General features: G+C 45.0%; 1 protein-coding gene across 10 annotated transcripts in view; it reads left to right on the forward strand.

Annotated features, from left to right (window-relative positions):
* The window catches only part of UBE4B (ubiquitination factor E4B), an 87,817-nt gene that overhangs the window by 52,597 nt on the left and 14,941 nt on the right, over window positions 1-20,279 (forward strand). For all 10 annotated transcript variants that reach the window (XM_006105283.3, XM_006105284.3, XM_023746341.1 and 7 more), the window contains 11 exons: window positions 464-564; window positions 1,539-1,653; window positions 5,963-6,046; window positions 8,421-8,477; window positions 9,045-9,161; window positions 9,258-9,356; window positions 9,919-10,032; window positions 11,735-11,933; window positions 15,267-15,405; window positions 18,247-18,346; window positions 19,512-19,639. In XM_006105283.3, coding sequence (XP_006105345.1) covers window positions 464-564; window positions 1,539-1,653; window positions 5,963-6,046; window positions 8,421-8,477; window positions 9,045-9,161; window positions 9,258-9,356; window positions 9,919-10,032; window positions 11,735-11,933; window positions 15,267-15,405; window positions 18,247-18,346; window positions 19,512-19,639 — 1,253 coding nt within the window. The remainder of the gene's footprint in view (window positions 1-463; window positions 565-1,538; window positions 1,654-5,962; window positions 6,047-8,420; window positions 8,478-9,044; window positions 9,162-9,257; window positions 9,357-9,918; window positions 10,033-11,734; window positions 11,934-15,266; window positions 15,406-18,246; window positions 18,347-19,511; window positions 19,640-20,279) is intronic.

Genomic DNA, 20,279 nt, shown 5'->3' on the forward strand with positions numbered 1-20,279 from the left:
GAGATTAAGTAATTGTCCAGAATCACTTACATAATAAGTTGCAAAACTGCATTTAAACTTAGGAAGCTATACTTTTTCTCTTCTTTTGTGCTGACTTCACTATTATTTCATTTTATTCCTACTTCATTTTCTAGTTCTAGTTTTCCATTAGAAACTAATCTGGTTGTCCACCTGTTGGTTTCATATGTCTGCAGGGCCTCTGGGGTTTGTTGCTCTTAACCTTAGCAAAGCAGAGCGAGTGGGCACATGTCTGAGATTCCTGAGTGGTCACCTCCAGCCTCCACTTCTTTCTTCTCCAACTGTAGATTTCAGCCGAAGCAGTGACCGGGGTGATACAGTTACTCCGGCTTGTTTGGTGTGAATTAAGGAAGAGCAAAGCATGCCATTTTCTGGAGTTCTGTCTCTTTTGACTATTGTCAGTTCTCAACAGTCTGGGGCTATTTTGTTTGTCTTTTCTTTTCAGATGTGCAGCCAGCCAGCGGTCAGCCAGCTTCTGAGCAACATCCGCTCACAGTGCATATCCCACACTGCGCTAGTACTGCAAGGCTCCCTCACCCAGCCCAGGTAGGAGAAACCGAGATTGCTGGATGTTAGCAGGGGAAGTCTAGCCACTGCTCACCTTTAATTGGATAAAGCATAAACCAATAAGTGAAAGAGGTGAATTTTTAAAAATATATTTTTTGTTGATTTCAGAGAGGAAGGGAGAGAGAGATAGAAACATCAATGATGAGAGAGAATTATTGATTGGCTGCCTCCTGCAGGCCCCTCCATGGGGGATCGAGCCTGCAACCCGGGCATATGCCCTGACCAGGAATCGAACCGTGACCTCCTGATTCATAGGTCTATGCTCAACTGCTGAGCCACACTGGCCAGGGCTAATCTCTCAGTTTTTAGACAGAAAGGAATTTATTTATGACTAGAGGCCGGGTGTATAAAATTCATGCACGGGTGTGTGTGTGTCCCTCAGCCCAGCCTGTGCTCTCTTGCAATCTGGGACCCCTTGGGTAGGGTCCCTAGGCCTGGCCGGCAATCAGGGCCTATCGGGGCTTTCCTTCCCCTGGCTGCCGGCAGCTGGCCCTGCCTCCGCCGCTGCCACTGCTTGCCATCCGTGTGGCACTGCTCCTCCCACCCCACCGTGGGTCGCCTCCCTCTGTGGACGACAGGCGTGCAGTGCAATCACTTGGCTGGCCTGGGCCTCCCTCTGCAGGGCGATTGTGGGGCGATGGCGGGCCCCTCCCTCCCCCGGACCAATCACATCATACCTGCGTTGGCTGGCCTGGCGTCAGTGCGTGTCATAGCGTGGTTGTCCGGAAGGTCGTTCTGCTGTTCGGTCATTTGGTTGATTTGCATATTATGCCTTTATTATAATAGATAAGAAGAGTGATCTTTTACCTAAACTACCTATGTCCTGTAGAATATTTGGGAGATTTCAAGTTTGACATTTGGCTGGCAGTTGCTGCTGACATGGCCTTCCATGTGTTCTGTATTATGTGGTAATTGGTTGACTCATCGCAGCTATTGACTCTCCTGGTCCGCAGGTCCATGCAGCAGCCATCCTTCCTGGTGCCGTACATGCTGTGTAGGAACCTCCCATACGGCTTCATTCAAGAGCTGGTGAGAACCACTCACCAGGATGAAGAAGTGTTCAAGCAGGTAAGGTTTTCGGGAATTTGCTACCAAAACTTTTAGCTTAGGAGTTTCTATGACGAGGCTGGTTTTTAAATGCACCATATATTGAAACGCTGTTCCTGAATTTTATTATGCACGTGTTATCTGCTCAGAAAGGAGACCGACCTGAGATCCCTTTCTTAGGGAAATCAGATTGACAGCTGCATTGTTCAAATCAGGTGCCATTTCAACTAATCAATGAGGCAGGAATATTCTAAATAGGATTCGTGCTAAGTGCTTTGGGAAATAAGAAGAAATATAAGGGTGTGCCCCTGATTTTTAAGGAGCTTTTAACACAGGAATACCAAGAGATAGCATCAGGCTCACTGTGCATTTGATGAGTAGTGTTGAAAATTAGCTCTCCGTGTTTACAAAAAGGCGATTAATAAATTAATGACCAAATTAGGGCAGTGGCAGTTTGCACACCACATAAAATCTTTCTCTTCCTACCAGTAATCTGGGGGTGATGTCTCATATCTTACTGATTACTTCATTCATTAACTATTCATTCATTTTTGATACCTCATTGTGTAAAGTCAAGTGAAAATGCAGATATGCAACATTTAATAATAAAGCTTAATAATAATAATAACTAATAAGCTCAGGCTTGCAGGGTTTTTTTAGCATTGCCTTTTGGTTGCTGCTTTATGGCTTGTCTTACAAAGTACACTCTTTGGTCCTAACCGGTTTGGCTCAGTGGATAGAGCATCAGCCTGCAGACTGAAGGGTCCCGGGTTCGATTCCAGTCAAAGGGCACGTGCCTGGGTTGCCAGCTGGATACCCAGTGGGGGGCAGCAGGAGGCAGCCAATCAATGATTCTCATCATTAATGTTTCTATCTCTCTCTCCCTCTCCCTTCTCTGAAATCAGTTTTTTAAAAATTAAAAAAAAAAGTATGCACTTTGCCACAGCCACTTTCACACAAGCTGCTTCCTTCCCTTTGTGAAAGGATTTTTATGACATTTTCTCTCAGTTTGTTGTATGATCATTTCTTTTTTGTGTGACTAGGAAGAATAACAGAGGCAAGCTATACTTGATATGATTCCTATTAAACTGTTTTTATACTTAATACTAGAGACCCGGTGCACGAATTTGTGCATGGGTGGGTCCAGATGGCTGCCCTGATCGGGGTGTAGGGGGGTAGGGGTGGCGGCCAGCCCCACCCCCTGGTCAAACTTCCAGTAGAGGAGATAATTTGCATATTGGCCTTTTATTATGTAGGAGGATTACTTATAGCTATTAATTTTTTAAAATATATTTTTAATGATTTCAGAGAGGAAGGGAGAGGGAGAGAGAGAAACATCAATTATAATTATAAGAGATTATCATTGGTTGGCTGCCTCCTGCCTGCCCCACACTGGGGACAGAGCCCGCAAACTGGGCATGTATCCTGACAGGGAATCGAACTGTGACCTCCTGGTTTATAGGTTGATGCCCAACCACTGAGCCACACCAGCCAGGCTATAGCTATTCATTTTAATGTCTTTGAATTCTCAGAAATTGTGTCTTTAAAATTCAGGAGTGAAACTCCCAGTTAGCGTTGCATACTCTGTCTGGATCCATCTGCTGCTTCTCTTACCTGATGGTCTCGTTGACATAGGGGAATAGTTAAGGCATCAGAGTGAGCTTTTCTTCTCTAGAACGATGAGTGAACGCTGATGAAAATAAGTAACTGTCTTGAAAGGTGATACATTGTGATATGTGTAACTGCTTTAACTAGAATACTTGCATTAAAAAAGACATCATTTGCCGAAACCGGTTTGGCTCAATGGATAGAGCGTCGGCCTGCGGACTCAAGGGTCCCGGGTTCGATTCCGGTCAAGGGCATGTACCTGGGTTGCGGCCACATCCCCAGTGGGAGATGTGCAGGAGGCAGCTGATCGATGTTTCTCTCGCATCGATGTTTCTAACTCTCTATCTCTCTCCCTTCCTCTCTGTAAAAAATCAATAAAATATATTAAAAAAAAAAAAAGACATCATTTGAGGGACCCAGAGTAGCTTCAACTAAAAAATCATCCCAATGTTGTGCCTGTTTTATTGCACAGAGGCTATGAAATGACCTCTTTGTTTTTTATACAATTGAGGTGAAATTCACATAGCAAGGGTACCCATTTTGAAGTGTACAGTCCAGTGGCATCTAGTATATTCACAATGTGTCAACCACCGCAGGCCTGCTTATTTTTTTAAAATATATTTTTATTACTTTTTGATAGAGAGGAAGGGAGAGGGATAGAGAGTTAGAAACATCGATGAGAGAGAAACATCGATCAGCTGCCTCTTGCACACCTCCCACTGGGGATGTGCCCGCAACCAAGGTACATGCCCTTGACTGGAATCGAACCTGGGACCTTTCAGTCTACAGGCCGACGCTCTATCCACTGAGCCAAACCAGTCAGGGCCGGCCTGCTTATTTTTAATCACAGGATTCTGATGCCTTTTCTGCCACTTAGTCTTAAACAAGGCTTGTCTCTCCTTAGGTATCACCACGTGTCTTTTCTAGAAAGGATGAGTAAAACAGAGTTGCTGAACTGAAAAACAAGTTACCTTCCTGTCTTCTTTAAATTATTAAATCTTTTGACTGAAATGTAAATACTTGTGATATTCACAGATAAATAAAGATATCAGAAATAAATTGTTGCTAGAATTTAAGCTTGGAGATGAACACCTGTAGCATTTTTTATCATTGCTGGGAGCTATTTATATGACTAGAAGAGAATTATTAAAATATGTAAGTCACACAGATAGTATAACACTTGCCTATTTGAAAAATAAGCTTAGCAATATTGTCTGTAATAACGCAAACTCTACTTACAAAAGAGGACAGCTCTATTAGAGAGAGTAATGATGCTTTACTTTATAGCATTCCTGAAAACGGTGCTCAGAGATTACTTTAGATGACCAGTTAAGAAATTTATTTTTGGTGATTCTGGAACTTCTGTTTGTTTGTTTTCTTGCTTGCAGTTTTGGCGTTCCCCATCTAAGCACTTCCTCGCCATTTTTAGCTCTTACGCAAGCACATTACTTCCACCCCGATTGCTCATTCGCAAAACTAGAATGTTTTCTTCCAGAGCTGTGTTGATACCTCCAGATGCCGTAAGGCCCGGGTAGTCCAGGGCACCTTTCTGTAACACTGTGCTTCCTAAACCATGAAGGTGCTCAGTACAATGGAAGGAGGTTATTAGTAGGAAAGGGAGTTTCTCAGGTTTCCCAGGGGCTTCATAGACCTCCCTTTTCCAACATGTTGGCATTCAGATTGTTAGCCGTTGGTTACGACTTTTTCTACCTTAATGGAATTGGAAGTCTTGAATCCCTACCAAATCCCCAGATGTGTTGGTGAGTGAGTGCGTTGTGACATTCGAAGTCATGTGTGCTGTGCTCATCTGGCAGCGTTTGTGTGCCCTGGCATTAGTGGTAAACTTGTAAAAGGACATGGGAGTGCCCTGCAGCTCTGACAGCAGGCTCTTGTGTATGTGGAGGGAAGACATTCTGATAAAGTTGTCTTTTTCAATTTTAACGTTTATCAGCTATCTCTTTGTTCTACGTATTTAAGGTTAATCCTATGTAATAAAAGGCTAATATGCTAATTGTTCCCTCGGGAGTTTGACCGACCGGAGTTCAACGCTCGCTATGACTTGCACTGACCACCATGGGGCAGCACGGAATGTAGGAAGGCTCCAGCCGGCAGCCGAAAGGCCCCGATTGGCCCTGATCGCCTGTCAGGCCTAGGGACCCTACCCGTGCACGAATTTTATGCCTCTAGTGTAATAATAATATCCATTATTGGTCTGTTTTTCTTGTTCTCTTCAAAATACAGGGAAAGATGGAAGGAATTAGATGGAGGTGGGAGGTGAAAAGCATTTCTTAACACCATTGATAGAGGTGAGAAAGTATTAGAACATGTAGTCCAGTTTCTTTACAGATTATGGGTGCTTGATGAGCAGAAACATGTGTTCTGAGTTGTGTAGAATTGAGCTGATTAAAGCAGGGACCCCTGGAGGGTCCATATCAGGCTCCAGATTCCTGAGTTTCTGTGGAACCCCGGGGAGTCCTGCCAGGGTGTTAGGGTTCTCCGTGTGCTGTTGCTTCTGGACAATTCAGCTGCATTACTTTGTGGCTGGGCATGAAGGACAGCAGCACCCTGGCTGGGTCTGGACTCCCTTATATGCAAACAGCTTTTCCTTGGGGATGCGGGAGACGCCTGTGCATTCAGATCCGCACTTTATTTACGATGCCTCCCGTTCTTAAATTTCCTTAAACTTATATTTCTCATTTTGTTTTGTTTTGTTTCCTTACAGATCTTTATCCCCATTTTGCAAGGCCTGGCGCTTGCTGCCAAAGAGTGCTCCCTTGAGAGTGACTACTTCAAATACCCCCTCATGGTAAAGCTGCTTCTTTCTTATAACCCATTCACTAGCTGTGTTCTCCCAGGTTATGTTAACATACACTTTTCTTTCAGGTCCACGGTCAACCTTGTTTTCAAATTTAAAACACGAAATCATTGTGTGGCCATGCAGAGTGTGTGGCGTGCAGTGGGATGGGTCAGCGGAGACAGTTAGCAGCCCAGTACCCATCCCACCCATCGAGGCCTAGGCAGTCAGTGATCAGTCATTAAAGTGCCCCCCGCTCATTGGATAGCTTATGAGAATGATCATTATTGGTGGTATCCTTCTGAATCTCCCAGCAGTGAGCATGCCATACTATTTGGGATAAAATTTAGCTTAAAAAAAATTACAAATGCAAATAAAAGGTTAAGCTATTCTAAGAAAAGTATACAGCTTTATCATTTATGTAGTGACTTTGTACAGAAGGCCTAAGAGTAATTTTCTTGTTCACCTTCCATTTCCTGGGGCTGTACACTTCAAGCTTTACTTGAACATGGAAAACACGGATCTACTTAGCTCAGCAGAAATTGTGGACGAACGTTTCAGCTAGATTCTCATCGAGGACCTTGACTGTGATAAAAATATTGGAACCAGAAACAAAATAACAGGCTCTTTTCTTCTCTGAATTTACTTCTTTGAAATTTTAGGAGAAAAATACTTTGAAGTACTACTGAATATTTTTTATTCTAGAAATATGAAGGGAAACATCAAAATAATTCATTAACTCTGTATAAATACAGCCTTCCATAAATTGAGGTCTTGGTTAAATAGATATTTTTTACCGCATTTGTTCCATTTAATCATTATACAGACTTAATGTTTCTATCTCACAATTAACTTGTTAGTTACTGAGGACCCGGTCTGTGCCAGGCCCTGGGGACGCAGGAGCCCACTAGCAAGGGACCAGCTCTCTGCAGGGTGCTCGCAGTCTGCTGCAAAAACCAGCAAAACAGTCAGCAAAGTGCACAGGATAAATGCTAGCGCAGAGGCGTGCACAAAGGGTACACTTACCTCCTAAAAACCCCAAACCGAGCTCACAGGCAGGTTAAAGACCCTGCTGGGAACCGCAACTCTTGTTTTAAAGATCATTTTTGCCTGGATTTGTACAGGGCTCTTCACCGCACATGCTCTTCAGGCTCCTGACAAAAGTCATTCATCCTTATGCTCTGCTCTGTGTGTGGCAGATAAAAGGAAGCGGAATAAGCTGATGGTTTGAACGCAGTGGTGAAGTATTTCGGTGCACATGACTTACCACCATATTCTGTAAATATTCCTTCCTGGAATCGCTGACTTTCCTATGGTGGTTTGATTCAGTAAGGAGCTTTTAGTGTCAGATATCAACAAAACACAAAGGCTTTCATTATGATAGACAATCAGTTTATTTTGTGCCATTATTGGTGCTTGTACAGCAATGAGTATGCATTTTGGGAAAGGACAGTAGTGAGAGGCAGGCAGAGGAAGTCTCCTGGAGCCAAAACCAGAAACTGATTATTCTCTAGGTCAGTGGATCCCAACTCTGCCCTACCTTCGACTCACCTGGGGACCTTTACAAAATCCTGATGCCCGGCTCCCAGGCACTGTCATTGAATTCATCTCGTGCGTGGTGAGGCTGTGGCCTGGCATTGGGATTTCTGATGCTTCCCAGGAGATCCCAAAGTGCAGCAAAGTTGGGGAACCCTGAACTGAGCAGCAAGAATACTCCCTTCTCGGTGGTGCACTGAGCCTGGGCTTCTCAAAGACATGTCGGTGCACCATGTCCACATTGCAGAGAAGTAAGCCCACTGTTCACATGGCATTTGATTGGCTTACAGTGGCTGTGTTAGTGCTGCTTGTCCCTAAAAAAACACTTTTCATGATTCTCTAATATGAGAATGATTGACACTCAGAAGGAAAATGTTGGAGTTCTCAAAAATACCAGAGATCATGAAACCAAGGAATACTTTTAAATATGTTCTGGATTTGATAGCTTATTAAATTATAATTCTTTATAGTTCTGTTTAGCACTGGCAAGATTACCCATCTACAGTTTATGAAGCATATCTTTTTGACATGGAAAAAAGTTATTTAAAAATATATAGACACATTTATCTCTGTGTATATGCACAAAAATATGTCTGGAAAGCTGTTAACTAAAATATCAATAGAGGTTGTCCCTTGGTGTAAGGTTTGAGTGACTTTTAGCTTCATTTTATATTTCTGTTTTATGTGAAGTGTTTTACAGGGCGATGTATTGCTGAGTCAGGGAAGCAGTGAAGCTGTTAGGGTTGGGAGGGATACATGCGCATTTACAGCAGCAGTTAGAGCTATTCTTCGGCGTTCACTTTGCGGTCTGGTGAAATATGTTTAAATGACTCTCTGATGTGATTTCCAGGCTTTGGGTGAGCTCTGCGAAACCAAGTTTGGGAAGACACACCCCGTGTGCAATTTGGTAAGTGCCTCCCTGATGGGCTTGCACACTTGGAGTGAGCATATATCTCAGAAGGTGTTCATCATCTGGGAGCCGTCTGTCATAGGGCATTTAGATCTAGACATAGATAGCATGTGTGGGTGGCTCTGGATTCTTAAATTGATGTCATATACCATTTCCTGGGATGAAGCTGTTGACTTTCTTTAGGGATTTTTTAAATTTGGGGTTAGTATTATACATCTAGAATAATACATCTAGAATAGCAAGTCCTAGGGAAGAATTGACTTGAATCCTTTTGCAGTATAAGAAGAGTTCATGTGCACTCCATCGCAGAGTTTCTGAAACATCAAACTTAGAAGTGTATCTTATAAAAGTATGGAGGAGCTGGAGGCTTTCATGGAGGAGCTGGAGGCTTTCCTCCATCCGAGATGAGAAAACACCAGCAGGGGGAAGTGAGCACACGTGGGAGCCTGTGTTTTGGTGGCTCAGGACCCGCTGCGGAGGTCGGCTGTTGGGAACTCTGTCCATGACTGTTTTACCTCCCTTGCCGAGACAGCCGCTTCATCTGCCCCTTTCATTTCTGCACAGGTCGCTTCCTTGCCGTTGTGGTTGCCTAAGTCCCTCAGCCCTGGGTCCGGGCGGGAGCTGCAGAGACTCTCCTATTTGGGGTCTTTTTTTAGCTTCTCAGTCTTCGCAGAAGATGATGTAAGTATAGTGGCCATTTGCACCTTTGCTCTTGTGTTCAGATTCCTTCCCAAATGTATAATATATGTCGATTGAATTTGTTTCTTTTCTTTCCAGGCTAAAGTGGTTGAAAAATATTTCTCAGGGCCTGCTATTACCCTGGAAAATACTCGAGTGGTTAGCCAATCATTGCAGCATTACTTGGAGCTGGGAAGGGTAGGTGTTCAGAAAATGAACTCGGGGGATGAATAAAAGGCGGTAGACGAGTAACCGGTGCCTTGAACGGTAACTTCAGCAAGAATGCTATGCGCCCTCGGTAGGAGGCATCGCTGGGCACGGGTCCTGAGTTTAGTGGCCAGGCTTTCTCCAACTTGCTCTTAGGCATTTAAAACATGGGGTGAGTGAGCGCTGTTAGTTTAACTCGCTGGTCCCAAGTGTAGTTTATATGGCTTCAGTTCTCAAAAAAAGCAGCAAAATTATAGGCTAATTATAGCGTCATTAAGGTAATTGTGATCTTCTCCTGGAAAGGAAATGGCAAAGGCTATTTTATTAAAACTGTAACTACTTCCTTCTCCACTCCACATCCCCTTCCATGCTAATGGCTGTCGACACAGTTGAGTGTGGGCTTGTCGTCTGCTCTTCCTGTCGCCAGCTTCTCGCAGTCAGAGGAAGTGGGGAGGAGAGAAAGCAGGGAGGGAACTAGCTATCCTTAAGTCCAAAGGAATAATTTTTAAAGTAAAGCTTTAATTTTTTTCTTTGTTTTTAAAATAAATTTCAGCAAGAGCTTTTCAAGATTCTGCATAGTATTCTGTTAAATGGTGAAACCCGGGAGGCCGCCCTTGGTTACATGGCGGCTGTCGTCAATGCCAATATGAAAAAAGCACAGATGCAGGTAGGACCCCTAAAGGCTCCTTTTATTGCTTCGTTAATTCATTCCTCTAACTCCTCTGTTCATTCAGCGCTGACCCGACACTGTCCTAGGAGATGGAGATGCGTGTTGAACAAGATGGAGACACTTCCTGCTTCTGTGCAGCAGGTGTCCTGTAGGGTAAATGAGTGAGCCCACAGACATGGTTTCAGCAGACATAGCTCCTAGGAAGCAAAGACCGCAGGGTACCGCCCTGGAGAGTGACGGTGGAGGTTCCAGAAAGAAGCTGTGGGTGAATTTTGTCTGAGTGGCGGAAAGGCCCCTCTAAGGAGGTGGCATTTGATCAGAGACCTGACTGATAGAAAGAACCAGCCATTGCAAGGCCGGGGAAAGAGCTCTCTAGGCAGGCGTAAGGCACTAAGGCAGGAATGGACTAGCTTTGGAGCAAGCCCACATGCCGGCCTTTGTAGCTGGAGGACCGTGAACAGGAAGTGAAGGGTGGGTGGTGCGTTAGGAGGGTGGTCAGAGGCTCCATCAGTTTGCTCAGTGTGGTAAGAGCTGCCGTGAGGAACCCTCCGAGTCTGTGCAGAGAAGGCACTAAAGTGGGCGGGAGCCAGAGCAGACCTGGAGGCTACTGGTGTGGACTGTTTTGCCAGAGCAGAAAAGCTACAAGGCCCGTCCACCCTGTATTAGTAATGAATGATGTGACGTTTCTACTCAAGATGGAAAAAGTATAGGTCAAAGCTGGACCTTGCACGAGACTGCCTGGATTCGCCATTGGGGTTCCGGCGTTTGCTAATAGTGGGACCTTAGGCAGTTACTTCTGTTTCTCCGTTCCCTCATTGCTGAATGGGGATGATAAACACTGAACGTGTGTATTTCCTCTCCGTAAAGTTGGTGGAATAGTGAGCACTACATAGTGAGCACTCCGCGTTGTAACTGTCGCTGTTACAATTGTTCTGTTACTAGTGAGGACCGTGCCAATGCTGTCGGCTAGAGAGACTGTCAGGCGGGACCGTGACACTAGTTGTTCTCATGCTCTTGAGGGGAATGAAGAGGAAGGCAGCGGTGTGTAGTGTGTTGCTTGCTGATTGTGAGGTCTTAGCCAATCACTTAATTCTCTGAATCTTAGTTTTCTTCTCTGGAAAATGGGAATTATAGTAACTGCCTTCTACGGGCTATAGTGAAGATTCGGTGAGAGAACGTATGAAATGCTTCACAATGATGAGCACTCAATAAGTAGTAGTTGCTAAAGAGTGACAGTGGTGACGTGATATGTGTGTCCTGTCGTTGACCGTTTGGTGCTCTAGCTCAGCGGTCACCAACCTTTCGGACTTCACGGACCATCAGTGGTCCTCGGACCACCCGTTGGCGACCGCTGCTCTAGCTGGTTTGGCCAGTGGTTAGAGCATCTGCCTGTGGATGGAAGGGTCTCAGGTTCGATTCCCAGTCAAGGGCATGTACCTGGGTTGCAGGCTCAATCCCTAGCCCAGGTTGGGGCATGTGCAGGAGGCAACCAATCAGTGTGTCTCTCTCACATCGATGTTTCTCTCTCTCCCCCCTCCTCTCTCCCTTCCACTCTCTCTAAAAATCAATGGAAACATATTCTCTGGTGAGGATTTTAAAAAAATTTATTTTCTTAATAAAAAAAAGAAAAAAAAGATGCATGTTTGGTCAGCATTTCTATTCAGTCATTATTCTAAGTACTTCCTTTCATGTTTCACAGACAGATGACAGATTGGTTTCTACAGATGGATTTATGCTGAATTTTCTCTGGGTGCTGCAGCAGCTAAGTACAAAGATCAAGTTAGAGACGGTTGACCCCACGTATATATTCCACCCGAGGTGTCGGATCACTCTGCCCACCGATGAGACCAGAGTGAACGCCACGATGGAGGATGTGAAGGACTGGCTGGCGGAACTCTGTGAGTGATGTGTTCATTATCAGGTCGTTGAACAGCTGCCCTTCTATTTTTTTAATTAAAAAACAATAGGTATGCGTCTGTCATCAGCAGGATGCAGTGGCACCCAGAGCGTCACCCCACAGCTTGGATCTGACACCAGTACAGCGTCCCTGTCCGTCGCCTCCTGCCCCCACCTCCTTGTTCCCTCCGGCCCTTGCTCCTGTCCCCCAGGGACAGTTTTCACTGACTCCTCACCCCTACAGCGGTGACATCAGACCCCGGATTCACGAAGCGGGGGGCAGAGCCGGGAGCGTGTCTGAGGACTCGATTGTGGTCTTGCCCAATCAGGCAACATGACTGATATTTACCATTAATGACACTGTTTTGGGGCCAGGTTTTATTGGCCAGTACAGAGCTGTGTCAGAGTCATGGGAGATTTTAACCAAAACAAAGATTCAGTGTGCCTTCCCTTTGACCATCCCATATATTCTATAGGAAATTCTCTATGTGTAGGCTTATGGGCTGATCAGGAAAAGAACTTTAATATCTTAATAGTAACTCTGTTGTTTTCTAGTTAAATATGAGGAGACTGAGCTTCCAAAAGGTGCCACGCTCGCCTCGCCCGTTCAGCACGTGGCGCTGCTGCTCGGTTCTGTGCGCGAGTCCAGGGCGCTCTCTGCTCTGCCACGCAGCCTGGTCTGTGTTCATCCTTCCTGGTGGTTAGTTGGGTTGCAGTTTCTCATGTTTGTCAGTAGTGAAGGAGGCAGTGTAATTCTTTACAAAATTTCTGTTTCACTCAGGAGACCTGATTTCAGATAAGCCAGGCAGATTTAAGAATTAAGATGTGGGCTCTGGCCCTAGCCAGTTTGGCTCAGTGGATAGAGCATCAGCCTGCAGACTAAAGAGTCCCAGGTTCGATTCCGGCCAAGGGCACATGCCCGAGCTGTGGGCTCGATCCCCACCCCCAGTAGCGGGCGTGCAGGAGGCAGCCAATCAGTGATTCTCTCTCATTATTAATGTTTATATCTCTCCCTTTCCCTTCCTCTCTGAAATCAATAAAAAAATATATATTAAAAACAAAAGAAAAAAAGAATATTCCTTAAATGTTAAAAATAAAATAAACAAAAAGGAAAATTACTTAAAAAAAAAAAGTTGTGGGTTCTCGGGGTCAGGGCCGGAGCCGGGGGAGTCACAGGCTGTGGAGGAGGTGGTCACGGGTTTCTAGGGAGCTCTGCCCGATGGATGGAAGGCTGCAGCTCAGGAAGGTCCTCCGAGAGGCCCTTCAGGGGGAGGGAGGAGGGAGGGGAGGAGGAAGAAGGAGCCTAGGCTGCCTGGCCTCAGCCCTTTTCCTGGCCAACGGCAGTCGTGCCCCAGAGAGGCCCAGGCAGGCAGAGGGAGAGCGTGCGAAGGAGTAAAGACAGAAAGAAAGAACAGGCAGAGGGAAGGTACGGAGGCTTGTGACAGACAGAATGTATCTGGGAGACAGGTGAGCAGGAAAACAGAAAAGTAGAAATGCAAGAGCAATGGGCAGAAACTCAACAGTAATGACACTGGGTTTGAAAGTGGATCCTAAGGGTGGGGGGAGGGGGACAGGGAGGGGATGACTTTCTGCCTCTCCACTTTTTTGTTTAGGTCCAATCCCAAAGGATCTCAATACCCGGCATGCCCCTGAGTGGCCACATCCTCCTACGTGGGTGGTGTTCCCAGCTGCCCCGGTTAAAAAGTTAGAGTTTACAGAGTCTAGAAAGAAGATAATTTTGTTTGGATGCTAGTGATTCCTCACACATTGTTGCCTCTCCAAAAAATGAATTTACGAGCTAGGGATATAATATGCAATAAAAATTAATACAGTAAAAAAAGTTCTTTGGATTGGCCAAAATCAAATATATACATAGAAGAAACGGAAGGAAATAGACTGTTCTCTGAGTTTAAATAAATAAATATTTAATAAAGCTGACAGCAGCAATTTAGCTACATATATATTTTATATGTACCAATTAAAATTCTCATGAAATATCTCACAGATCTTGGTGAATTGATGGTATGATTAATATATGAATATCTTGAAACCATTATGGTCATTGACCTTTCTCTCCACACTAAGGACAGCTGCTTAATGACAGCCACCAGAGCCCCGCAGCACTGTTTATGAGGGAGGGTGGTGGGTGCCTGCTCGCTGCAGCGACAGCATCGTGCCCAGGCAGGCACATTCCAGAAAAGCATTTAAACTGTCATAAAAGCCAGGTACCTGCGAACAGTAACGTCAGTGTGTGATCAGTGCCATTCAATGAGTAGCTTTTGTTAAGTCTTGGAATACCTCATAGACTAAGAAATTCAGAAGAATCAAAGGTTAAGCATTTTTCTAAAAATCTAATAAAACATGAAAAGCCAAACAGGATTTAACCTAGATGTAAGAGAGAAATTTAAAGTAATTTTAGAAATGAAGCGCATTTTCAGAGACATTGTGTGTGTGTATCTTAATTTATAAACATACCATGTATAGAGTGAGACAAAACGAATATGTAAAATAAAAGAAAGGAGGAAAACTAGTGTCCTATAAGTCAGAAAGTCATGCCATTCAAAATCCAGAACTGTTACAAATATGTAAGGTGAGAACTATATTTTATCAAGAGATCGGGTTTTTTGCTTGAAACAAAATGTAAGCAGTAAGTGTCATAGAAAATAAAATATACTTGTAGGGAAAATATGTGTACTTTTAGGAAAAATAAGATACAAATGGAAAGAAATTCAAGATATCAGATAGCTATAAATTATCAAAAACAAAGTGATAAGAGAAGAATGTGAGCTTGTGAAGAACTAGGTGGCATTTAAGCAATTTATTTAGTCTACCTAATGTGGATTCTGGGGATTCATAACAAAGGTTAGAATTCCATCATTCTCAGTAACTCCACTTTCCAGCATGTGCTCCCAAAGCTGGGCTGAGGGAGTAATTTATTGTACATAGATTCTCCCAGTACCACTTCTAATAGAGAAAATTAAGAAACACCCATTTTGAAGAATACAGGTCATAGATAAAACACATTGGGAAGACACATTGCAAAAGATTGTTGCTGTTCATATATGTAGACATTTCATCAGACGGGGAAGAATACCTGCTCTTTAAATGGAGCAAGCCCAAGGAATTCTGTTTTTCGTATAACATTAGTCAAGTCTATATGTTTTTTTAGGGATTGTTTCCTCCCAGATTTTAGTTTTTATTGTCTATAATTTTTTAAGAGTCATTAAACTATTGGGAAATTCAAGTGTCATTTTGCGTTATTGGTTGTGCTTTTTCTTTGATTTAGTCCTGCAACCACTTTTATTTAGGGGATAATGGTGTGTTTTTTTTCCTAGATGGAGATCAGCCTCCCTTTTCTGAGCCGAAATTCCCTACGGAATGCTTCTTTCTTACGCTGCACGCCCACCACCTCTCTATCCTGCCAAGTTGCCGTCGCTATATCCGCAGACTCCGGGCCATCCGGGAGCTCAATAGGTATGTGTGTGATGTCCTGTCCTGAGGTCGCCTGAGTCGCCATGTGTTCCAAGCTTCAGATAGCGGGGCACACAGTTAGAACCCCTCCCAGCCACTCAGGATGGCGCTGCGTCCAGAGTCTCTGGTGGGTGTAACCATGTCATTGAAGCTGCTCTACACGCTCCTCTCTTGCTGATGAAGCCCTTTAAGATCCATTCCCACACATACTCCCACATTTCTGTCACCTCGTGTGCAGTAGGGAGAGTAACGGTGTCAAAGATGTTCACGTGCTAGACCCCAGAACCTGTGAACACGTTACCTTACATGGTAAAAGGGACTTTGCAGATGTGATTAAGTTTAGGATCTCGAGATGGGAGATTTTCCTGGACTATCTGGGTGGACCCAATATTATAAGGGTCCTTATAAGAGGGAGGCAGGAGGCACAGAGTGAGAAAAGGAAACGTAATGGCGGAAGCAGGTGTCAGCGTGATGTGGTTGGTCCATGAGCCGAGGAATATAGGTGACCTCTAGGAGCTGCCAAGGGCAAGGACGCATTCTTCCCTGGTGCCTCGGGAGGAACGCTGACCACGTAAGACTTCTGACCTCCAGAGCTCTGGGCCGATAATTCTGTTGTTCAAGCCACCAAGTTTGTGCAAGCTTATTACACTAGCCATGGGAAATGAATATGACAAACTAGCAAACCTTGCCCTTCTTTTTCTTCCAATATGAACTCCCTGCATATGACTTTGTAATTAGCCGGTAAGGACAGAAATTGGCCTCACTCTGGTTATGGTTCTGGGGCAATGAAAGGGAATTTGGCATTCTCCTGTAATATGACCACCTCGAAGTCATCAAAGTCTCCCAGGCTCCTTTTGAATTCTGGGAGTGCCCGTCTTTGCTCTCACTTACAGCTAAGAGACCCAGTAAGGTTATCGATTCAGTTTATATTTTAATGTGATGCTTGGTGGGACCAGACGCTACTTTATGGTCATCTTAGAACTCCCTGGCTCATTGACGTTCCTGGAGGTGAGATTGAGTATCCTGGCCTGTCCTTGTATTCTGTAAGCTCTCCACATAGAAGCAGCCCTCGTGTCTTCCTTCCCGGAGATCGCTGGTGGCCATTCTTGCAGCTGTTTTTCCACAGAGAGCCTTGGGCTGCCAGTATTCTGTCCTGAGGTGCCCGAATCGTCACTGCCCCGTCAGAGAACTAATCCCAGAGGCCCGTTTCTCTTGAGGGCCTGTTACCTGTGTGACCTCTTCTGGTGCCAGTAATATAGGTCATCGTATTAGTTTCCAATTGTTGCTGCAATAGATTACCACACTTTCATGACTTAAAACAACATCAGCGATTATCTCACAGTTCTGGGGGGCACAGTCCTGAAGTCAAGGCTGCATTCTTCCTGGAGGCTCTAGGGAGGAAGCTCTTGCTTTGCCTTTCCCAGCTCCTGATGGCCGCCTGCATCCCGTGGCTCGTGGCCCCTTCCTCCATCTTGAAATCAGCAGCAGAGCATATTGAGCTCGCTCTCCCTCCTCTGCTTTCACATCTCCTCCTCTTCCTCTGACTCCCTGTGGTGACCTTGGGCCCACCCAGACGGTCAGGATAATCTCCCATCTCGAGGTCCATACCCCTAATCACATCTGCAGAGTCCCTGTTGCATGTAAGGTAACAAACGCGTGCACAGGTTCTGGGGATTGGGGTGTGACATTATGGGGGAGCATTGTTCTGTCTATCACGCGCATAGTTGCACACAAAGTACTCCAGTTTATCAGAGGATTGTTAAAGGTTACCGTTTGGTTTATTGAATCCTTGAAATGGCTGGAAAAACGGTTCTCCTGTGAGCCTGGCCTGGCAGGAAGCTGCTTCAGGGGTCAGCCGGACAGTAGAGCCTCCACCAAGTGCTCCCAGAACCATGTGGCTGCCACTTGGCAACGTTCACTTCTGCTGTCAGTGAGGGTTCGCCTCTTGGTGGACTAGGTCATGTGCAGAAATGCTGGCAGCAAGGGAGTCTGGGAGTGGTAGTGTTTTTTTGTTTTGTTTTGTTTTTAAAGATCAACCTCTAGTTCCTTACAATGTCTTGATAGAAAGGAGTTGAAATAATGTTAAGTGAGCAATCTTTAAAATGGGCAGCATTATTACCGATCGGAGACACTACCTCACTGACAGGTGATACTTGGACAGACACCTGAAGGAAGTGAAGGAGCAGGTGGCAAAGGTGATCACAGAGAGGGGTCTTCCAAGCAGAGGCGACGGTTGTAAAAGAAAAGGAGGAAATGCCATCAGTGAAGTCGCCCTTTCGCCTTTTGTTTTGGGTAATCGAACAGGCATAGTAACCTTGAATTTTCTTGAGACCTCTTTTTCTCCCTCCAAGAAAAACAAGGGAACAATGTATTTCCTTCTAAAAGAGGTTACTGTATTTCATCACATCTAAAGTGTCATCAAGAGCCCGGCTGGTGTGGCTCAGTGGTTGAGCGTCAACCCAGGAACCAAGAGGTCGCTGGTTAGATTCCCAGTCATGGGCGTGCAGGAGGCAACTGATCAATGATTCTCTCTCATCATTGATGTTTCTATCACTCTCTCCCTCTCTGTTCCTCTCTGAAATCAATAAAATATGTTAAATAAGTAAATGAATAAATAAAGTGTCATCACTTTTACGACATCATTTTAGGAATCAATAAGAAAGAAAAATGCTGCCAATTAAACCATAACGTGCATTGATTGTAAGACATTCTCTGGTTTTCGAAATGCTAAAATTGGGGGGAAATATGTGTCTGAGAGTCAATGAAATGGTCAGAATGAATAGATGAGATGGATAGTGGGTGTGTGTGTTTTCTTTTCATTTGACCATTCGTCTTTGATTTCAGAACCGTGGAAGATTTGAAAAATAACGAAAGCCAATGGAAAGATTCCCCCCTGGCAACTAGACACCGTGAAATGCTGAAGCGCTGCAAAACTCAGCTTAAGGTCCGTATCGGTAATTGGGATAAGTATCGACCAGCCTCATGATAGTGTATTTCCCGCAGGATATGTGCCCTGAGTAAGCAGTTTCGTGTCCTTATTTTTTCTTCATTATTCTCCCCCCCCCACCCCCGAGATAAAATGGTGCATCTAAAACTTGTTGGTAGTTCACATGTATCTATATAACATTTAAGCCCCAGGACAAACTATGCTATGCCAACGACATCATGAATTCTTAGTCGATGTTATCATCCTCAGTTTAGCATCTCCTCCCTTTCCCTACCTTGTGCAGTGCCCTCCCCTCCTACTACCCCCAACCCTGCCACCCTGCCCCCAAAGCACACACCATTCCTTCCAGTCATGCGTGTTCTTGGTGTGTGGCAAAGTAGATTCGTGGTCGTGGAAAGATTTCTTTCTTTTGCACCTCCTCATTCTTCATTTCTAATTGAAAATGATCCATCACACAGAACCAACTGTGGATGGGAAGATTTCCGCTTGTGAAACATAAATGAAAAGGTTGTACGAGGGAAGCACAGATAGCAAATTGAGGCATTTTTCTTAGGTTTATATTCAAATTAGAAAGCTGAGTGTCAGCTGATCGTGCTTTCTGCTGATTAGTCTGGCTTGGATTTCTGTCACACGTTAAGGTCATATTTAGTTTTGCTAAGCCACTAGACCCCTTTGAGATGCAGAATAAGGCAGGGGCTCTTGTCTGGGGTCTGCAGAACCCTTAAGCTCTCTAAAGGTGACGCTTCAAGGAGCCCACAAACTGTTTAATATGTCAGTGTGTGCGCATGTGCGTGTGTCTTATTCCCACAGTGATCCTCTGAGGTAGGGGGACAAGCGTTTTCCCCAAAGGCAGCTCATGAGTGGTGCCCTGGAACTCAGATGCAGATTTGTCTGGCTTCTTCCCACTAATCATTCCTGGCCCCCGAAGAGCTCCCCAAGTTACTCAGATGTGACAGCAGTGACCTGCCTCTGAGCTGCGTGCTGGGCTGTGTGTCCAGCGGTCCGTGTGGCATAGCTTTTGTTTTTCTTAGAACACGACCCAAAGCTAGTTAGCGGGGAAGCTCTGGATGCCCCAGCTCCCCTCTCCCGTCCCACCCCGCCCAGCACGCTGCTGAGGCTCAGCTGCCAACTAACCATGGCCGGGCCACACCTGCTTCCACAGAAACTGGTACGATGCAAGGCCTGCGCTGACGCTGGTTTACTTGACGAGAGCTTCCTGCGAAGATGTCTGAATTTTTATGGCCTTCTCATTCAGCTGCTGCTCCGCATCCTGGACCCTGCCTACCCCGAGTGAGTGCGCTCTTCCTCTTTGTCGGGGCTGTGCGGAACGTATTGCTCTTCGCCCACAAGTGGAACCCAAACCCTCCCCTCACCAAGAACTCATTTTTGCCCTGGCCGGTGTGGCTCAGTGGATAGGACGTCAGCCTGTGGACCAAAGTGTCCTGGGTTCCATTCCGGTCAATGGCACATACCTCGGTTGCAGGCTCCTGTCCGGCCCAGGCCCTGGTTAGGGCTCGTGCAGGAGGCAACCAATCGATGTGTTTCTCTTACATTGATGTTTCTCTCTGTCTTTCCCTTTCTCTCCACTCTCTCTAAAATTAATGGGAAAATATCCTCAGGTGATGGTTGAAAAAAATAAAGAATTCATTTTTCAATTTCCAGATTGTGCTTATGTAGAGTATGTAATATTAATATTTTCCCTGTAATTAGTTACAGTAATAAGGGAATGTCAACACCTGCAATTTTAATTTTGACATAGTGCTTTGTAAAAATTGGCTTTATTTTTATCAATCTTTGATTGATAGAAGATGGAATCTATAAGTTGGAAGCTAAAAGCTGGAGATAAGCTTGGCTGGCTTGGCTTAGGGGTTGAGCGTCAACCTGTGAACCAAGGAGGTCACGGTTTGATTTCTGGTCAGGGCACATGCCG

The sequence above is a fragment of the Myotis lucifugus genome, unplaced genomic scaffold, assembly GCF_000147115.1.
Source record: "Myotis lucifugus unplaced genomic scaffold, Myoluc2.0 scaffold_658, whole genome shotgun sequence".
NCBI lineage: Eukaryota > Metazoa > Chordata > Mammalia > Chiroptera > Vespertilionidae > Myotis > Myotis lucifugus.